This window comes from Solea solea, chromosome 4 (assembly GCF_958295425.1).
Source record: "Solea solea chromosome 4, fSolSol10.1, whole genome shotgun sequence".
Taxonomy (NCBI): domain Eukaryota; kingdom Metazoa; phylum Chordata; class Actinopteri; order Pleuronectiformes; family Soleidae; genus Solea; species Solea solea.
In genome coordinates, this window is record NC_081137.1 from 16,051,086 (window position 1) to 16,066,033 (window position 14,948).

At 41.1% G+C, this 14,948-nt stretch overlaps 1 protein-coding gene across 1 annotated transcript; it reads right to left on the minus strand.

The window, feature by feature from the left end:
- Positions 1-1,355: 1,355 nt before the first annotated feature.
- On the minus strand, positions 1,356-14,578 carry si:dkey-250d21.1 (uncharacterized). The gene is made up of 11 exons (XM_058627023.1): positions 14,203-14,578; positions 11,580-11,700; positions 11,025-11,132; positions 10,902-10,938; positions 8,940-10,735; positions 8,808-8,838; positions 6,255-8,017; positions 6,102-6,150; positions 4,196-5,991; positions 3,650-3,686; positions 1,356-3,548 (listed from the first exon to the last, which is right to left on the minus strand). The coding sequence occupies exons 1-11, from the start codon at positions 14,289-14,291 to the stop codon at positions 2,017-2,019; spliced, it is 7,359 nt and encodes a 2,452-aa protein (XP_058483006.1). The 5' UTR covers positions 14,292-14,578; the 3' UTR covers positions 1,356-2,016.
- Positions 14,579-14,948: the final 370 nt, after the last annotated feature.

Consider the following 14,948-nt stretch of genomic DNA (forward strand, 5'->3'; position numbering starts at 1 on the left):
GAGACAGATCCGTTTGCTCAGCAGCTGAGCGGGGACACGGAGATACTCCTTTCACAGTGAGCTGAGCACCGACAATCGGGGCTTTGTCATGCAGGCATCTGCTGTTACAGCTCACAGGAAGAATACATGTCTCTTTAAAAAAAGTGCACTCAGTGGGGTTATCAGTGTTAAAGATCAGGTGGCTTCGGATCCACAGGCACAATGTGCATGTACACGCTGGCGCTTCTGCGGCGACATATGGTCTTTGTTTTTGGGTTATTTAGTGCACACGGGCACAAAAACTATACTAGACCTCGTTTAAACCAGAGAAGGCATTTAACTGTAGACTATGTCATAAATAAGAACTTGGGTTTTAAATGTGTCAGTATACTTTCAGGCACAACCAGTTTTACCAATTAGCTCCTGAGGAGAGTTGTAATAAAGCAGCAGGCATTCAAATACAATTCAGGGAAACGCTGTGTGCATTTTTAAATTATCCACTTTAGCACGTGCTTTAAATTCTGTTTAAAACCTGCTAACACTGAGACTACGTTAAACAAAGTACAGCTATAAATGAATGGGCTTCACCATTTGTCAGCACAGTAGCTGTGTTATTGGAATTCCTTGTTATTCACCAGATTAAAATTCATGGCAAATGATTGACAAGAAAGACGGACGCTATTCAGCAGAGCACACACACACAAAATACACTCAGAAATTACATATTAACCTCGCCGCGTCCAGTAACAATGGAACCCCGAATGATTTGCATCGGCGGCGAATACCAGTCAAAGCAGTCCTTCTCACGTAGCCAGGCAGCGCAGCGGTCAGGCAAACAGGTATTGTAAAAATAAATATTAATCTGGCGTCTAGAGATAGCCTGGTGTTTACGTGACCTTATATACTGCTTTTCTTAAACCCACACCCTTGCTGCTCAGTGAGTGAATCATGAAAGGAATTCTCATCTCAAGCACAGAAGGTGAAATGAGTTGATAATCATTAACTCTGGCAGCCTGTTATGCAAATTCAAACTTTTATTGAAAGGAGATCACAACTAGGATGATCTCTATGGAAAAATATTGTCCAATATCTAAACAATCTAACAAGGAGTTACAATATGTAAAAACTGCATTTATAACTCATTCTATATGAGCCGGATTTACAAAACCAGTGTACAAATCTCAATTTTGATGCAAAGTTGGAGGAACACTTCTCTATTCCTAGTCCCACTTGATACCAGACTCTGAGCTTTCCCCCTAAAGACAATTCACAGCCTCACTGCGCCATCTTGTGTTAACTTCGTGAAATGACCACACACTTCCCAACACATGAATAACAGAATATAAAATATAAAAGAAATGAAAAAGCCAGGTGGGTATTTTTGGAGCATTTTTTTATTACTTTTCTGACAAATATATACGAAGGGTTTCCTATGAAGGAAACATTCTTTCAAAGATACGTTTACAGCAAATTCATTCCTGCAAAGAGACAGGTAACGTGGGAAAATCATCAGAGGACATGATTTAAACTAACTATTTCTATTTGTGCCCAGGAAAGGTTAAGGGTGTTGTTTCATGATTATAATGAATCCATGACAGCGACGCGGGAGTCCGTCTGGTCATTTTCATAATGGTAAAAATATAGTTGTTTCACACGCCAATGGGACATCTTTCGACATATGTATTACCATAATACATGGGGTGAATTGTTAGTTTTGCATCAAGGCACGCAAGCATTGATAACCGTCAGTGGAGCATTGCTTTTTTTTCTCTTTTTTTTTTTGCCAAGATATTGGTCCCACCGGGCAATTCAACTGTACAAACTACAGATTAAACAAAAACCATAATATAGGGATTGGTTTGCAGGAAAACAAGAAAAGCAAATTTCAAAGATTTTAGATCATAATGTACACAGAAATATTAAGTTCAGAACTTGGGATCTCAATTGGGGTCGAGACAGTAGTTCTTATGTATGGTGGTGATGACATCTCAAAGGCATAACTCAAACCTGCTAACTGTGATGGAAGACCTTCAACTCTTACAGTGCATGGAGCTCAGAGAGGGACTTCTTTTCTATGACCATGAACTCCTGTAAACTTCTCCTTCCTTGCCTGAAGCTGCTCTCCCTTCTTGAAAATGGCAAGATGACCTGGAGTCTGAGGAGAGTCTCAATGTTAATAAAACTTCTTATCTGTGACGTCTTCAGGGTATCGAGCACAGTAGTCGGAAGGTAGCCAGCCAGGGGATCAGACCATTTCTCCTTCCATGACTTTATCTCAGAGTGAAGGGAGGGCTGATCTGGCAAGTCCTCCTTGTACAGGCGGAACACAAGACCACTAAGAATGCTGGTTTCTACTTTGGACATTGCGTAAGGCACAATCTCCAGACACCTCAAAGTATCCAACACCTTTTCTGAGAAGAGGTCATCGATCTCTGCTATCGAGTGCTCTACAACTTTCGTGCTTACGGACTCTTTGTAAAACTCACTCAACGGCTCTAGAAGCACAGAATGCAACAATGGGACGTGAAGTTTAGAAGCCAGTGCGACCGCTTGGTCAAACCAGACCTTGTGATGCGTGTCAATATCGCTCTTCAGTTTACTGAGGGATGCTTTGACATCGGGCATTTTTTTCACAGCAAGTAACAAATCCAAGGGTTTGCCCTGAAGAGACTGACTAAGCTCTTTAGTGACAATGAGGATGTTTTTCTGCACAACTGTTACTAGGATGAACTCAAACTTCCTGACCTCATTTAAGAACTGCGATGCTTGCTGCTGGTTTGGAATACTCCCCGCTCCCTTCAGCTCGTTCAGGCAGAGTATGACTGCTTCTAAAATCTCTACCGTTACTTCATGCATGTCATGGCTTCTCTCCCAGTTCTTGATGAGTTTGTCACGCAGCTCATTGCCCTTTCCTTCATCTTCCTGGAACACATGAAGGATCATGTCTTCCAGTTTGTTCTGGCGTTCGACATCCTCAGTAAGCCAGTGTAATATTTTTCCTATGAGAAGTGCTCCATCAGCTGCTTCTGGAGTGGGGCAAGATTTAGCCAGCCATACATTAAGAGATAAAGCAGAGCTGACAGTTCTTACAGCCTGGGGATATTTTGTAGCTATAGCTAAACTCACAGCCCTCATCTGAGCTCCTACTTCACCAACACTTAGTGAGGCCTGTCCTCTGCAGTACTCCATATTGAGCCCCCACTTTTCAGACAGGATAGTCTCAATAGTTTCTGCGAGGGTAACTGGGTCTTCAATGAAAGGGATGAAAGCCAGCGTTTCCTCACACTGGATGTCCTCTTTGTGTAGGTACCTGATACACAAGGGGATGTAGAGCTCTCCATCGATTTCAACATCTTTCTCAGTTATAACAGTGAAGAACTGAGAGTCCCAGAGTTCCTTGATGATTTGCTCACGTAGCAGTGGCTCGTAGAACGACACGGCATTTCTTGGTCCTTCAGGAATGACCTCCAGTTTCACTTCAGCGTCAGCCAAATGTGCCTCCCCATCAGCAGGCCCGTCTTCTCCACTGGCAGCTTCTGGTTGTTCATCTGCTTTTACTTCAAAGGCTCCTGATTTAAAGAAAGCAATAACAAAACCTTCATACTAAAAAAATATTTCACTAATTGTTCATCGTCTTTTTATGATCACAGTTACATCAAGATGCACTTACCTTTGTCTAACTTCAGTTGTTGCAAAGTTCCCATCACCTACACAACATGTGAAACAAATGTGATTGTTATGCTGATCCTACAAACATCCTCTGTATATTTCACAAGACAAGTATAGCATGACAATAGTTTTGATACTTTGAATTTTAGACAAGAAAACATGACAATTTTAAGTTCCCAGAAGACATATTCTTCTCGTCTCACTCACAACACAAACCCAAAGATATTAATATACTATAATGAAAGACTTAAAACCCATTGAGCATATTTGAGTACAACAATAAGCCCTTTGCACAGCAGCCCTTCTGTCATGTTTTAGCAGGAATGGTACCATGTTAAAATGCTACAGATGACATTAAAGGCTGTACCTGATCACTTTGATTTACACCTGCGATTTGACCTGTCAAAATGGCTGCGGTGCAAAGGGTCAGTGATATTTGTGAAGGTGTTAATATTTGCCAGAAAAATCGGTAACAATCAATTATGAAATGTGTTGGTGAATTTTCTGTTGGTGTAAAAACAAAACAGTCGATGATGATTATCGTTACCTGAGACAGACACGGACTGCTCTCTGGATCCACCGCCACACACTTCTCAATGACCTCCGGTAGTCTCTGCAGCGTTGTGCAGTGAGAGAGGAGCATCACATGATCTATTCTACTGCCTTTGCATAGTGTGGTTTTCAACAGATCCCTCATGGAATTCAGTGTGGTCTTCATCAGGTCACACTCCATGCTGACACTGGGCAGAACAGCGACTAGCCTGAGCAGTAATGTGACAGTTGGATGGCTCTTTGACTCGGGGTGAGCTAATGTTTCAGCGATGGATGTTGGAGGAGAAGCATCCTGATCTTTTTCTCTCCACACAGCAGCCCAGACATTGATTTCCTGCTCAGCTGCTTCGGGCTCAGGAAGGTCCGTAAGGTAGAGGCTGAATGGCTTGTCTGTGGTCTCCGACAGAATTGGCTGTGGGTTGCAGGAGGGCAGCAATGACAGGACTGACAGGGCCTTTAAGTGGCTGTCCGAGAAGCTGTACTTCATCTCATCAACGAGACTTCTGAGGAGAGGAACACTCAGGTTTTCTCTGTAGTAGACCTCGGGAGATTCATAGCTGTTGGCCTCCTCTGAAAAGCACACTTGTTCGGGAGCTACCTTGTTTGCTAGCTGGAAGGCCTGCTCAAACCAAGTGGAGTGCACACTGCTCACGTTTTCTAACATTTTGTTAAGAGTCTCAATGATTGAAGGGATTTTTTCCACTTCACAGAGAATATCAGCAGGGTTTCCACAGCGGAAGACAGTGCTACAGTTACGCAGAGGAGCACAGGCATTCTTCAGAATCACAAGGGTGACGATGAAATCCACATTTCTTAGAGCAGTAGTGAGAACTTGAGCATGCATCGACTTGGCTCCTGTGGTACTTGAGCTAACAGCATCTAGACAGCTGAGAATACCCTCCAACGTGTCAGCAAGTATGTCGAAGAAATCCTCTCTCTTTCTCCACCTTGAGCAACATGTTTCTGGGATTTCCTCCAGGGCCTCTCTTGGCATATTTAAAAGCCCATCAACGGCCTGCGCCATCTGACCCTCTAGACAAGGAGATTCGTCAAAGAACAGCAGCAAGTCTTCTGTGATATCCAACATTTTAGCTACTGAAGGGCAAGGCACACTTCCTGCCAGCCAATGGGCAAGGCCACAAGACTCACTTGGCGTTACAACAGAGAGTGGATAACTCTTCAGAAAATCCAAAGACATCTTCTTTAGACTTTGGTAACCTGAGCCCAAGTGCATGAATGCTTGTGCACGACACTGAGACATTGGCAAGCCCCAGTCTTCAGTAAGAATCTTTGCGAGGTTATTTGCTTGTGTGTCGACATGACAGTTTTCGTCAAACGGTAAGAAACCCATGAGCTCAACTTTTGGGGCAGATTCTCCAACATACCTGATAAAAACAGGTAGATGTGTCTTGTCAGCAATTTTAACTGGTTTGTCTGTGATGAGTGAGAAGAAGGGAGATTCCTGTATTTCCTTGAGTATGGCATCTCTGATTGCATTTATGAGTAAATTCACCATTTCACCATCACCTATCGAGGGTATGCATTTATTCTCTCTTCCAAACCAGTGGCACATGGTGAGCTCCTGGGTGAAAAGCTCTCTATCCTCTTCTGAAAGATCAGAGAGACTGCTATTCTTTTTCCCCAGTAGTGCAGCCATTCTGAACACTGTGGCCAAACTTTGACGATTATCTCCTGCGTGCCCATTTTCATCTGCTGGTTTCATTTCCTGGTCCTCAATCTTGTCAGGACATTGCTCGAGTTTGGGCTCAGCTTCCTCCTTGACAGGGTCAACTAGAATAGGGAGAAATAACACAACTGTTGTTATTGCAAACACTCAATAAATAACATTTAGTTGAATGTCATTTTCACCTTTGTGAAAATTTGTAATCTAATATAGTCACCTTCCATATTATTTTCAGCGTTCCTGTTGAAACTTTTGGATTCCTTGTCCTGTTGGGGAGATACAGGTAAATAAAAAAATATATTAATTAATAAATAATAAAGAATAAATTAAGAATGAACAAATTTTAAACTAAATGAAAATGAATGCGCACCAGACAGATACCCTCCAAGGCTTGTGGGGTAACCTTCAAACACTGGGTCACCATTCGGTCCAGGTCTCTGCTGAAGTCTGTGCTCACCTGCAGCATAGCCAAGCACGTGGACCTGTCTTTAGCATTTGTATTTCTCACGTACTCTTGGAACTTTTTGTGGCGCATTACTACACCACAGTCTTCCAGTGCCGTGCTGGGTAGCACAGACATAATCCTCAGCAGCGCATTGATGTTCCCAAAGTACTGCATGAGTGGCAGGCGTAACGTGTGAAATATGGAGCCTGGGATTGTTACGGACGCCACTTTGGTCTTCCAGGTTACTCTCCAACAGCACAGCTCAGTGAAGAAGTTTTCAGCGTCGGGAAGATCACTGCTGTAGAGAGGTGGCTTTGATTTCAATCTCTCAAACATGTAACTGACAGTGACTGAGCATGGGACCAGGGAGAGGAAGTTCAGAGCTTCTATGTGGTCCTCTGAAAAATGGTCCTTCACTGCATTGATTAGGTTATCGACCAGGGGCACACTTAGGCCATCTTTGTAAAACCCTATTGGCTTTGCCATGCCATCCTTTGACAAAGAGTTTTCAGGCACTTCAATCTGCACTCTTAGACTCTGTGCCACCGCACATGCCTCGTCAAACCAGTTCTGGTGAAACACTTTCATATTTGTCTTTACTCTGTTCATCGATGCCATAATACCACTGATTTGGCAAAGCTGAGATGCGGCGCTAAAGTGGTCCTTCTGGAGACCTGCACTCAGCTCTCTGGTAAAAGAGGATGTATTCTTTAAGACCACCATGGCAATGATGAAATCAAATTCCATTAACTTGCCGAGAAGGGCCCCAGCTTGCTCAGATACAAAGGATTTCCATCTCTGTGGGTTGATTTTGATCTTCTCGAGACATTCAACTAAGGGCTCCAGTATCTGCACAAACACTTCATACGAATCATGCTTCTCTTGCCAGACGGTACAGAACTTCCCTTGTAACTCTTGGGCCTTTTCATAGCTTTCTCTGAGACCAAAGGCTACTACATGGTCGAGCTGTTTCTCTAAAGTAGCACTGCTACCAAAAAACATCAAAACCTCTTCAAATGTATCCAGAGCTCTTTTAACAGCAGGTACTGGGATGGATTTTGACCACCATGTGTTGAATGAGTAGGAAGAGCAGTGTGTGCTTATAGCAAGAGGATATTTCTCCTGCACTTTGCAGGCAAAGGCTTTCAGCTTGTAGGAGACATCGCCAGAGCCTAGGTATGCTTGACCTCTACAGTTACTCAAATCAAGATGCCACTCAACTGTAAACACTTCCAAGAGGCGCTGAACCATGGTATCACAATCAAGATCTGCTTCAAGGAATCCCATCAACTCCAACCGCATGACATCAAAACTGTCCACAAATCTAAGGAAAAGTGGGAGATAGTCCTTTTCCCCAAGTTTCACAACACGATCAATGAACAAGGAAAAGAATGAAGTCCCCACTTCTGTGAGGATTCCCTCCCTGACTGCATTCTCACACACAGAAAGAACTTCTTTCATTTCAGACTTGGTCACATACTCGACCTCTCCATCCTGAGAAGTGTCATTATGTACCCTGCTGTGACTGCTGTATGCAGCCGTCACTGCAGACTGCAAAGCAGCCTTAAGAGATTCTCTATCAGTCTCTGCACACTTCATCTCCACAAGCCTTTCAGCATCCATCTCAAGGTTTAAGATTTGTAATTCCTCTTCTGTGTCCTTTTCAGCATGGTTTCCACGGGCTGCCACTAAAATGACAAGTGGGAATAATTATGTAAATAGAGATAACTTAATCTTATTAGTGGGGCAGACAGCAATAAAAAAAAATCAAGAGTGTATACACTAAAAATTGCGTTTCCCATATAATGAATTATGGCAGTAACAGAGAGACACGGAAGGACACAGAGAAAGTTCACTCATGCACAACAGAGCTTAAGTGACAAGTACAAAAACTAGAGTATGAAAGAGAGGATCTGGGAGGAACTGCGGGAAACCATCTGAGTAGGGCAGCAACAATTAATTCATCAATCAAATTACTAATCAATAACTCTACCAACTATTTTGATAATCAATATCTTTGTTCATTTTTTTTAGCTTCTAAAATGTGAATATTTCCTGGTTTACTTGCCTCATATAACAAAGAAATCATTCAATAATATAATTTCATAATTAATTAACATTTGAAAAACATCATTTTGAGATTTGAGAACCACTGATGGATCTAATCAGGAAAACAATCAACAGAACAAGTGATTATTAAAATACTCTTGCAGCATTTTTTGATAGCACAAGCATGCAACAGTATAATAGCACACAGAGGAGCAAGCATGAGGAAAGCAAGAACACTGTACATGGATCTAAAATGCAACAACAGTGCAAAACAAGCCATTATCTATTGTATTGATTAAATGTGAAAGAAAAGGGGCTGTGCATAGCCTCACTAATGTGTGAATGCAAAACTGTAGTAAAAAGGAAAACAAATATTTTCATGTTTTAGTTCATAATACAAACTGGTATTAAAGTATTAAATTGACTTGCCTTTGGGAAGTTTCTCTGTTGTGACATCGTCCTATAAACACACAGACAGACTGGTTTAGACTCAAAGACAAACAAATATACTGACATTACTACCATGAAATAGAAGAATGGAGCTTATGAAAGTGTACACACCATTTGCAGCACCTGCAGGATGTCTGGATGCTTTTGGACATAAGAATCCACCATTTGTTCGACACTGAAGTGCACATCTTGGTTAACATAGATATATGCCATGCTGCTCTTCCTTTGGTCCCCTGGTGTGGCCTTTAGGTAGGAGTGGCACCGTTCCAGTACCATATGGTATTGACCATACACATCTGCTTCGGCGTTTACACATGGAACTGTACCCAACACCCGCAGCAAGCTTTGCACATTTGGGTAAAACCCAATATCAGGAATCTTGAGTGTAGCAAACACTGTTGTAGGTAGGATTCTGCGCTTGCTTGCGTGCCTCCATTTCACTTCCCAGCAACCCAGCTCTTCATAGAATGTGTCAGGCCTGGCAAGGTTGTTCAAGTTGGCATCTGCTACTTTATCTCTGCGAATGCTGAAATTGTGGTCCGCCATATAAGACGGAACTAGCGAGAGCCATCGTAGAATCCTCACCATCTCAACGCTGAACACCCTCTTCACTTCTGCAACAAGATACTGCAAGATAGGTCGACTCAGGGTTTCCCTGTAAAAGTCCTCCAGTGGTGTTTCACTTGTGTCTCCTTGGTCCATCTCTGGTTTAGTGACTTCCACTCCCAGCTTCTTGGCTCGGCCAACTGCATCCGAAACCCATTTCCTGTGGAATATTGCAAGCTCCTGTTGGTATTTGTTTACCAGCTTTAAGGCATTGGAAATGGTGTACTGCAAGGTACTGCTGATGCTAATGATTCCCCTGAGACTTGAGTTGAGTATGCTCACACAGCAGAGAGTGTTCTTCAGAACAACAAGTGTGATAATGAAATTGAAATTCTTCAAAACGGGCTTGAGCTTGGCCATCTGCTCAGCAGCCTCTTCATCTACCTTCGAAATCATCTCATTGATGCAGTTCAGGAATGGCTCCAGAATATCTAACATAGTCTGGTAGGCATCAGTGCTATGTTCCCAGTTCCCACTGATAGCTGTTGTGATCCTGTACACCTCCCCTTTTATATGCCCATAGGTCGCCTGGATCTTTCCTTCCAATCTTTTGGACAGCTCTGGTGTTCTCCTGAGTAATGAGGCCACTTCCTCTACAGTATCTGCAGTCTTCTGGATGGAGGGCATAGGCATACAGCGAATAATCCATATGTTGAAGGCATATGGGTCACTTGGTGAGAGAACCACTTGTGGAAACTCCTGAAGAATCTTACAGGTAAGGTCGCGCATTTTCTGACATATACTGCCTGTAACCAGATACGTGATTCCTCTGCAGTTCTCCATCCTCAGCCCCCACTTGTTTCTCAACTCAGAAAGAAGCATGTAAAATAGACTCTCTGCATCCAGGTCACATGGCAGGAACCCAATTAGGTGTTTCTGTGGGAACCCAGCGACAGTGACCGACCTGATGAAAACTGGGATTTGCTCATTTCCCTCTATGCTCGTCACATCCTGAAGCAGAATGGAGAAGAATCGTGCCTGTGTGAGGCTGTTCTGGATCTCCTCCCGCATGAGGTCTTCACTGAACTGCAGGATTTCTTGCTTGTCAATTTTCTCCACACAGATAGGGTTGAGACCTTGCTGACCCCGAGCACCTCCAATTGGTTCATCAGTGTTGGTGTTTGCGTCGTTGATGCTGAATCCCGTCAGTGCCAGAATTTCTTTAAAATAGACTATCAGAGTGTCTTTTGCTCTGGAGATGGCCACATCCTCATTAGTTTCATTTTGTAGTTCAGGCGTTTCACTGTTTTCACCGGGAAATTCTTTTGTCTCCTCTGTCACGTCTGTTGCTTCTGTGTTTTCTGGTAGGAAAGACAAAACATGTATTGAAAGGGGTAGTAAAGGTGGCAAACTCAATCAGTGAATTAACATTCACAACAAGGGCGAGCACATTTCACCAGAGACTTTATCTGCTCAGATTTTTTATGCATCCAGGGCTTAGTAAGAAACGTTATGCAGTAACTTTACCTTTTGTCTTCTTAACAGACGTGGGCTCCTCTTCCGCCTAAAAGGATGAAAATGAAACTCATAAGTCTACACTTTTCATGAGTGATAAAAAAAATGCTGTTATGTTAAACACCGAACACTTACAGGATCTCTATTTCTTTTCCTGTTGCAGGCAGGTTGATTATTCTCAGGTGTCACAGAGCCAAATATTGTTGGAACAGCATCATCACTTAAGACAGAACCGGAGGCACTCTGAAAAACAAAAAGGCAGTTATTGTATAACTGTAATCTACAGTGTCTTAAACTTCACAAGAGAAACCTACCTAAACTGTATGAAAGGCTATAAAAATATGTATTTTCTAGTTTCAAATATTATTATTATGCGTTATGCTTATACTTACTGATTTATTGTGTAAATATTTATGTGACACAAATGTCTTTATGAGGTGTACATTAGCTTACAATTGATTCAGATAGTTTCTAGGCTTGTTTACTTTTTACACACACACTGTGCATCGTCCTTTTTGACAGTCGACTGGTTTATAGTCACAACAAGTCTTTTTCCTTATTTAAGATTTCAAACATTTGCAGCAAATTAATTAGGTGATGCTGACGTAAAAAGTCACTAACAAAATAATGGTAAAAAGGGTTTATCCGTCTTCTTCAACATACATGGGAAGGGAAATATATTCTTCTTACCTGTTCGGAGATCAAAGAGGGCTCAAAATGCTTTGCACAAAGTTTGTACAGCGTGTGCAACTGTTCAAGAGGTTCTGATGACAAATCTTCACGATGACAGTTGACCAGCCATTGTTTGCAGCTGAAAAACACAGTGAATGAATACACAAAGATTAAATCGATGAGCATCTGTTACAAATGTGGACACAGTATTTAATAATTCTCTTTCCCAAAATAAAATTAACAAATAAATGTATTTGTTACTAGATTACTGATTACTAAAGCTTTTTAGTAATCATTACTAAACCACTAAAGGCATATGTCTTACATTTGGTAGCAATTTGGGTTGCAATAATTATTTTAAACAATAATTTAAAAAAAGCTTTCAGATATTTCGGCTTCTTAAATGAGAATATTTTCTGGTTTTTTTGCTTCATATAACAAAGAAATCATTAAAACTGATTAATTTTGATTTGTGGCCAAAACATGATATTCAAGAACATCATGTCGAGGTTTGGGAAACACCCATCGACATTTTACAATATTTTAAACAAGTACTCAATTAATCGAGAAATTAAAAGACAGATGATTAGATTATGAAAATAATAATTATTTCAGCCCTTGTAGCAAATTAATAAAGACTTGTGGACTTTTATTTATCCATAGAAATAAATCATAGGTTATTTTCATGAGGGATTCACCTATGAGTTTTTTCCCCCTGATTAATCAATTTGTTGTTTGGTCCATAAATTGTCAGAAAATGTTGACGGTGTTTCCCAAACTTCGAAATGATGACAATCTCAAATGTTTTGGTTTTTCCACAAACCATAATTACTCAATTTTAAAAATGTCTTTGTTATATGAAGCAAAGGAACCAGAACATGTTCACTTAATGAAGCTGAAATTTTTAAGAACCAAAACAAACACTCAAATCAAATATCAAAATAGATGGCAATTCATTTAGTAACTGGTTAACATTTAATCAATTTGTCGTTGCAGCCCTTGGTTGTATTTAAGCCCACTTTTGTTTGGATGCACTGAAAATGTTTTATTTATATAGTATAAACATGCCCACTTTAATAAATGATTTCCTAATTCTATGCATGGACTGAACCATGACCAAAAATGATTTAAGTTTATTCACAAATAGTGTTTTATTAAGTCTGTAGAGCCTCCAGGAGACTGGAAGTACTGAGAATGAATCAATGCAGGACCTAAAATTCCAAATGTGAATGGAGTTTGATTTCAAGCTTTTCCACCAAACTGGATTTATTAGTGTTTATGTCAAACTGAAGCCAAGTCACTTATGTCATTAAAATTACGTGGAAGTAAGACAAAAGATAAATTAAGACAAAAACGGATAACAAAATCAAACATTTATTTTGATCATGTGCAAACTCATTTTGTAAATAATTGTGAAAACATCACCAACTGATTAAGTGTGCCACCTAGAGGCCAAGAGTGTGGATGAACCTTACACACAAACAATTTAAGGAAGGAAGGACAAATAAAAGCTTATAATGACACATTAAATGAGAGACGCTTTCATTGCATGTTGTAGAAGTTTTGTCAACTACCGTTACATGGATTTGGCGGATCGTCTTTGGTTAGCTGTATTTTTAAACACTACATAATGGACAAAATTGCAGATGAATGATGGCTAACATCTTCACCCTTTACAACACTCGTCTGCTTTTATTTCTGTCTACACTCCCTCGCTGTCACTCAACTTATTTTAATAATCCATGTGGAGAATAGAGGTGGATTTACTGGGACCATATAAAAACTTATTATTAAGACAATATAAAGCATTTGCTATTTTAAAATGGAGCACATAAAGAAAAAGAAACAGAACAGAAAATTCAGTTACAGAGTTAGTGATGTATTCAGTAGATAGTCTTTCCTCTGACTCAGAGGTTTTATTTCCTGTGGAGACAGCGCTGTGAGTCAGGCTGCTGAGCTGCAGGTGACATTCAACTGTGCATCTTTACATTAAGTGGACTCGATGAATATATTAAATTAAACGACACAGCTAGTATAACTGTGAATATATATATACCGTGTTCTCGCGTTAGTTACAAGGCAGCGACGAGATTGAGGAAGGCGTTAATGTTTATTTATCCCTACGTACATCACCAGTTAAAACGACATAAATATTAGATTGACTGTGAGATACACTACAACGTGACTGTTTTTGGGTTATTGTTTTGTAAGTGCAATCAGAACAAATTATAATGATCAATAATTCGTTTTCCTAAGCTGAAGCCTGCTCTTCTAATGTTACACCACTGAGGCGATTGGTGTCGTGTACCGATGGCGATTTAAATAACAGCACAAAAAAGTTTTTAACTAAGGTTTCCAGACGTCTGCGTAACCACTAAACACAAACATATATCGGTGGAGAAAATAACACTTTCCGCGACCATTCACACATGTGAAATGAATGAACGGAGTGAATTTCATACATTTTCTTTCTTTCAAGAGTAACTAGTCTGCGCCATTTTCCACAGAGTTGTGTCACTGTTAGCCAACATGCTGCTAAGCTAACGGCAATGCTAACGGTGGGTAGCCAACACATTCATTGTGCATGCTCGCGGCTTATTATATATAATAGGAATCTCGCTGAAATAAGCACAGCTCTTACCGATCTGGATCTACGGGGAAGCTGAAGAGGGCAGTGGTCGATTCCCCTGGCTGGTAATCACAGCTCGCCGCGGCGCAGCAGTCAGTCATTTTGAACTGCAATAGCAAGCTAGTAAGTTAGCTAGCTTAGCAGGCGGTTGCAAGCTGGCTAGCCTACAGTGAGCAAACCTGCAGGAGAGTCTACGGACTCATGCCGCGGGCACAACCTGCACCCGGCACAGTTGGGTTTCGGTGTTATGTTCGCTTAATGTCTCTTTGGAAAACTAAGAACCTTGTAATTCCATGCTTGGAAAAGTTGATATTGCGTGGTGAGGCAGGAGTCTCCGAAAGCGTGTTATGCCCTGAACCAGGAACTACAGCAAACAGTGCCACATGTGAGCCAGCAGAGGGCAGAGTGGCTCCGCCAGGCCTGACCACAAGAGTTAACCTGTAGTAACTACAGAACAAAGCTATGACCAGGAGCGTGCACCGACATTTGTAAGAGCAGGGGCGAAAATGCAAAGGGTACTGCGTAATACAGACTGTTATTACATCTTGCTTTAGACAAAACAACTTACAATTTCAGTTAAGATACATTCAAAAGTATAATTCCTATCAACATTTTCAAGTACAAGATATTTTTGGTTGTGTAAAACTTCTTTCAAGCTTTTATTTGTAAAGAAAACTGGTATACTATTATAATATTGACCACACTACACAGTAACATAAACCTTTATGAGGCACTATTAGCTGTGTGAAGTGACAGTG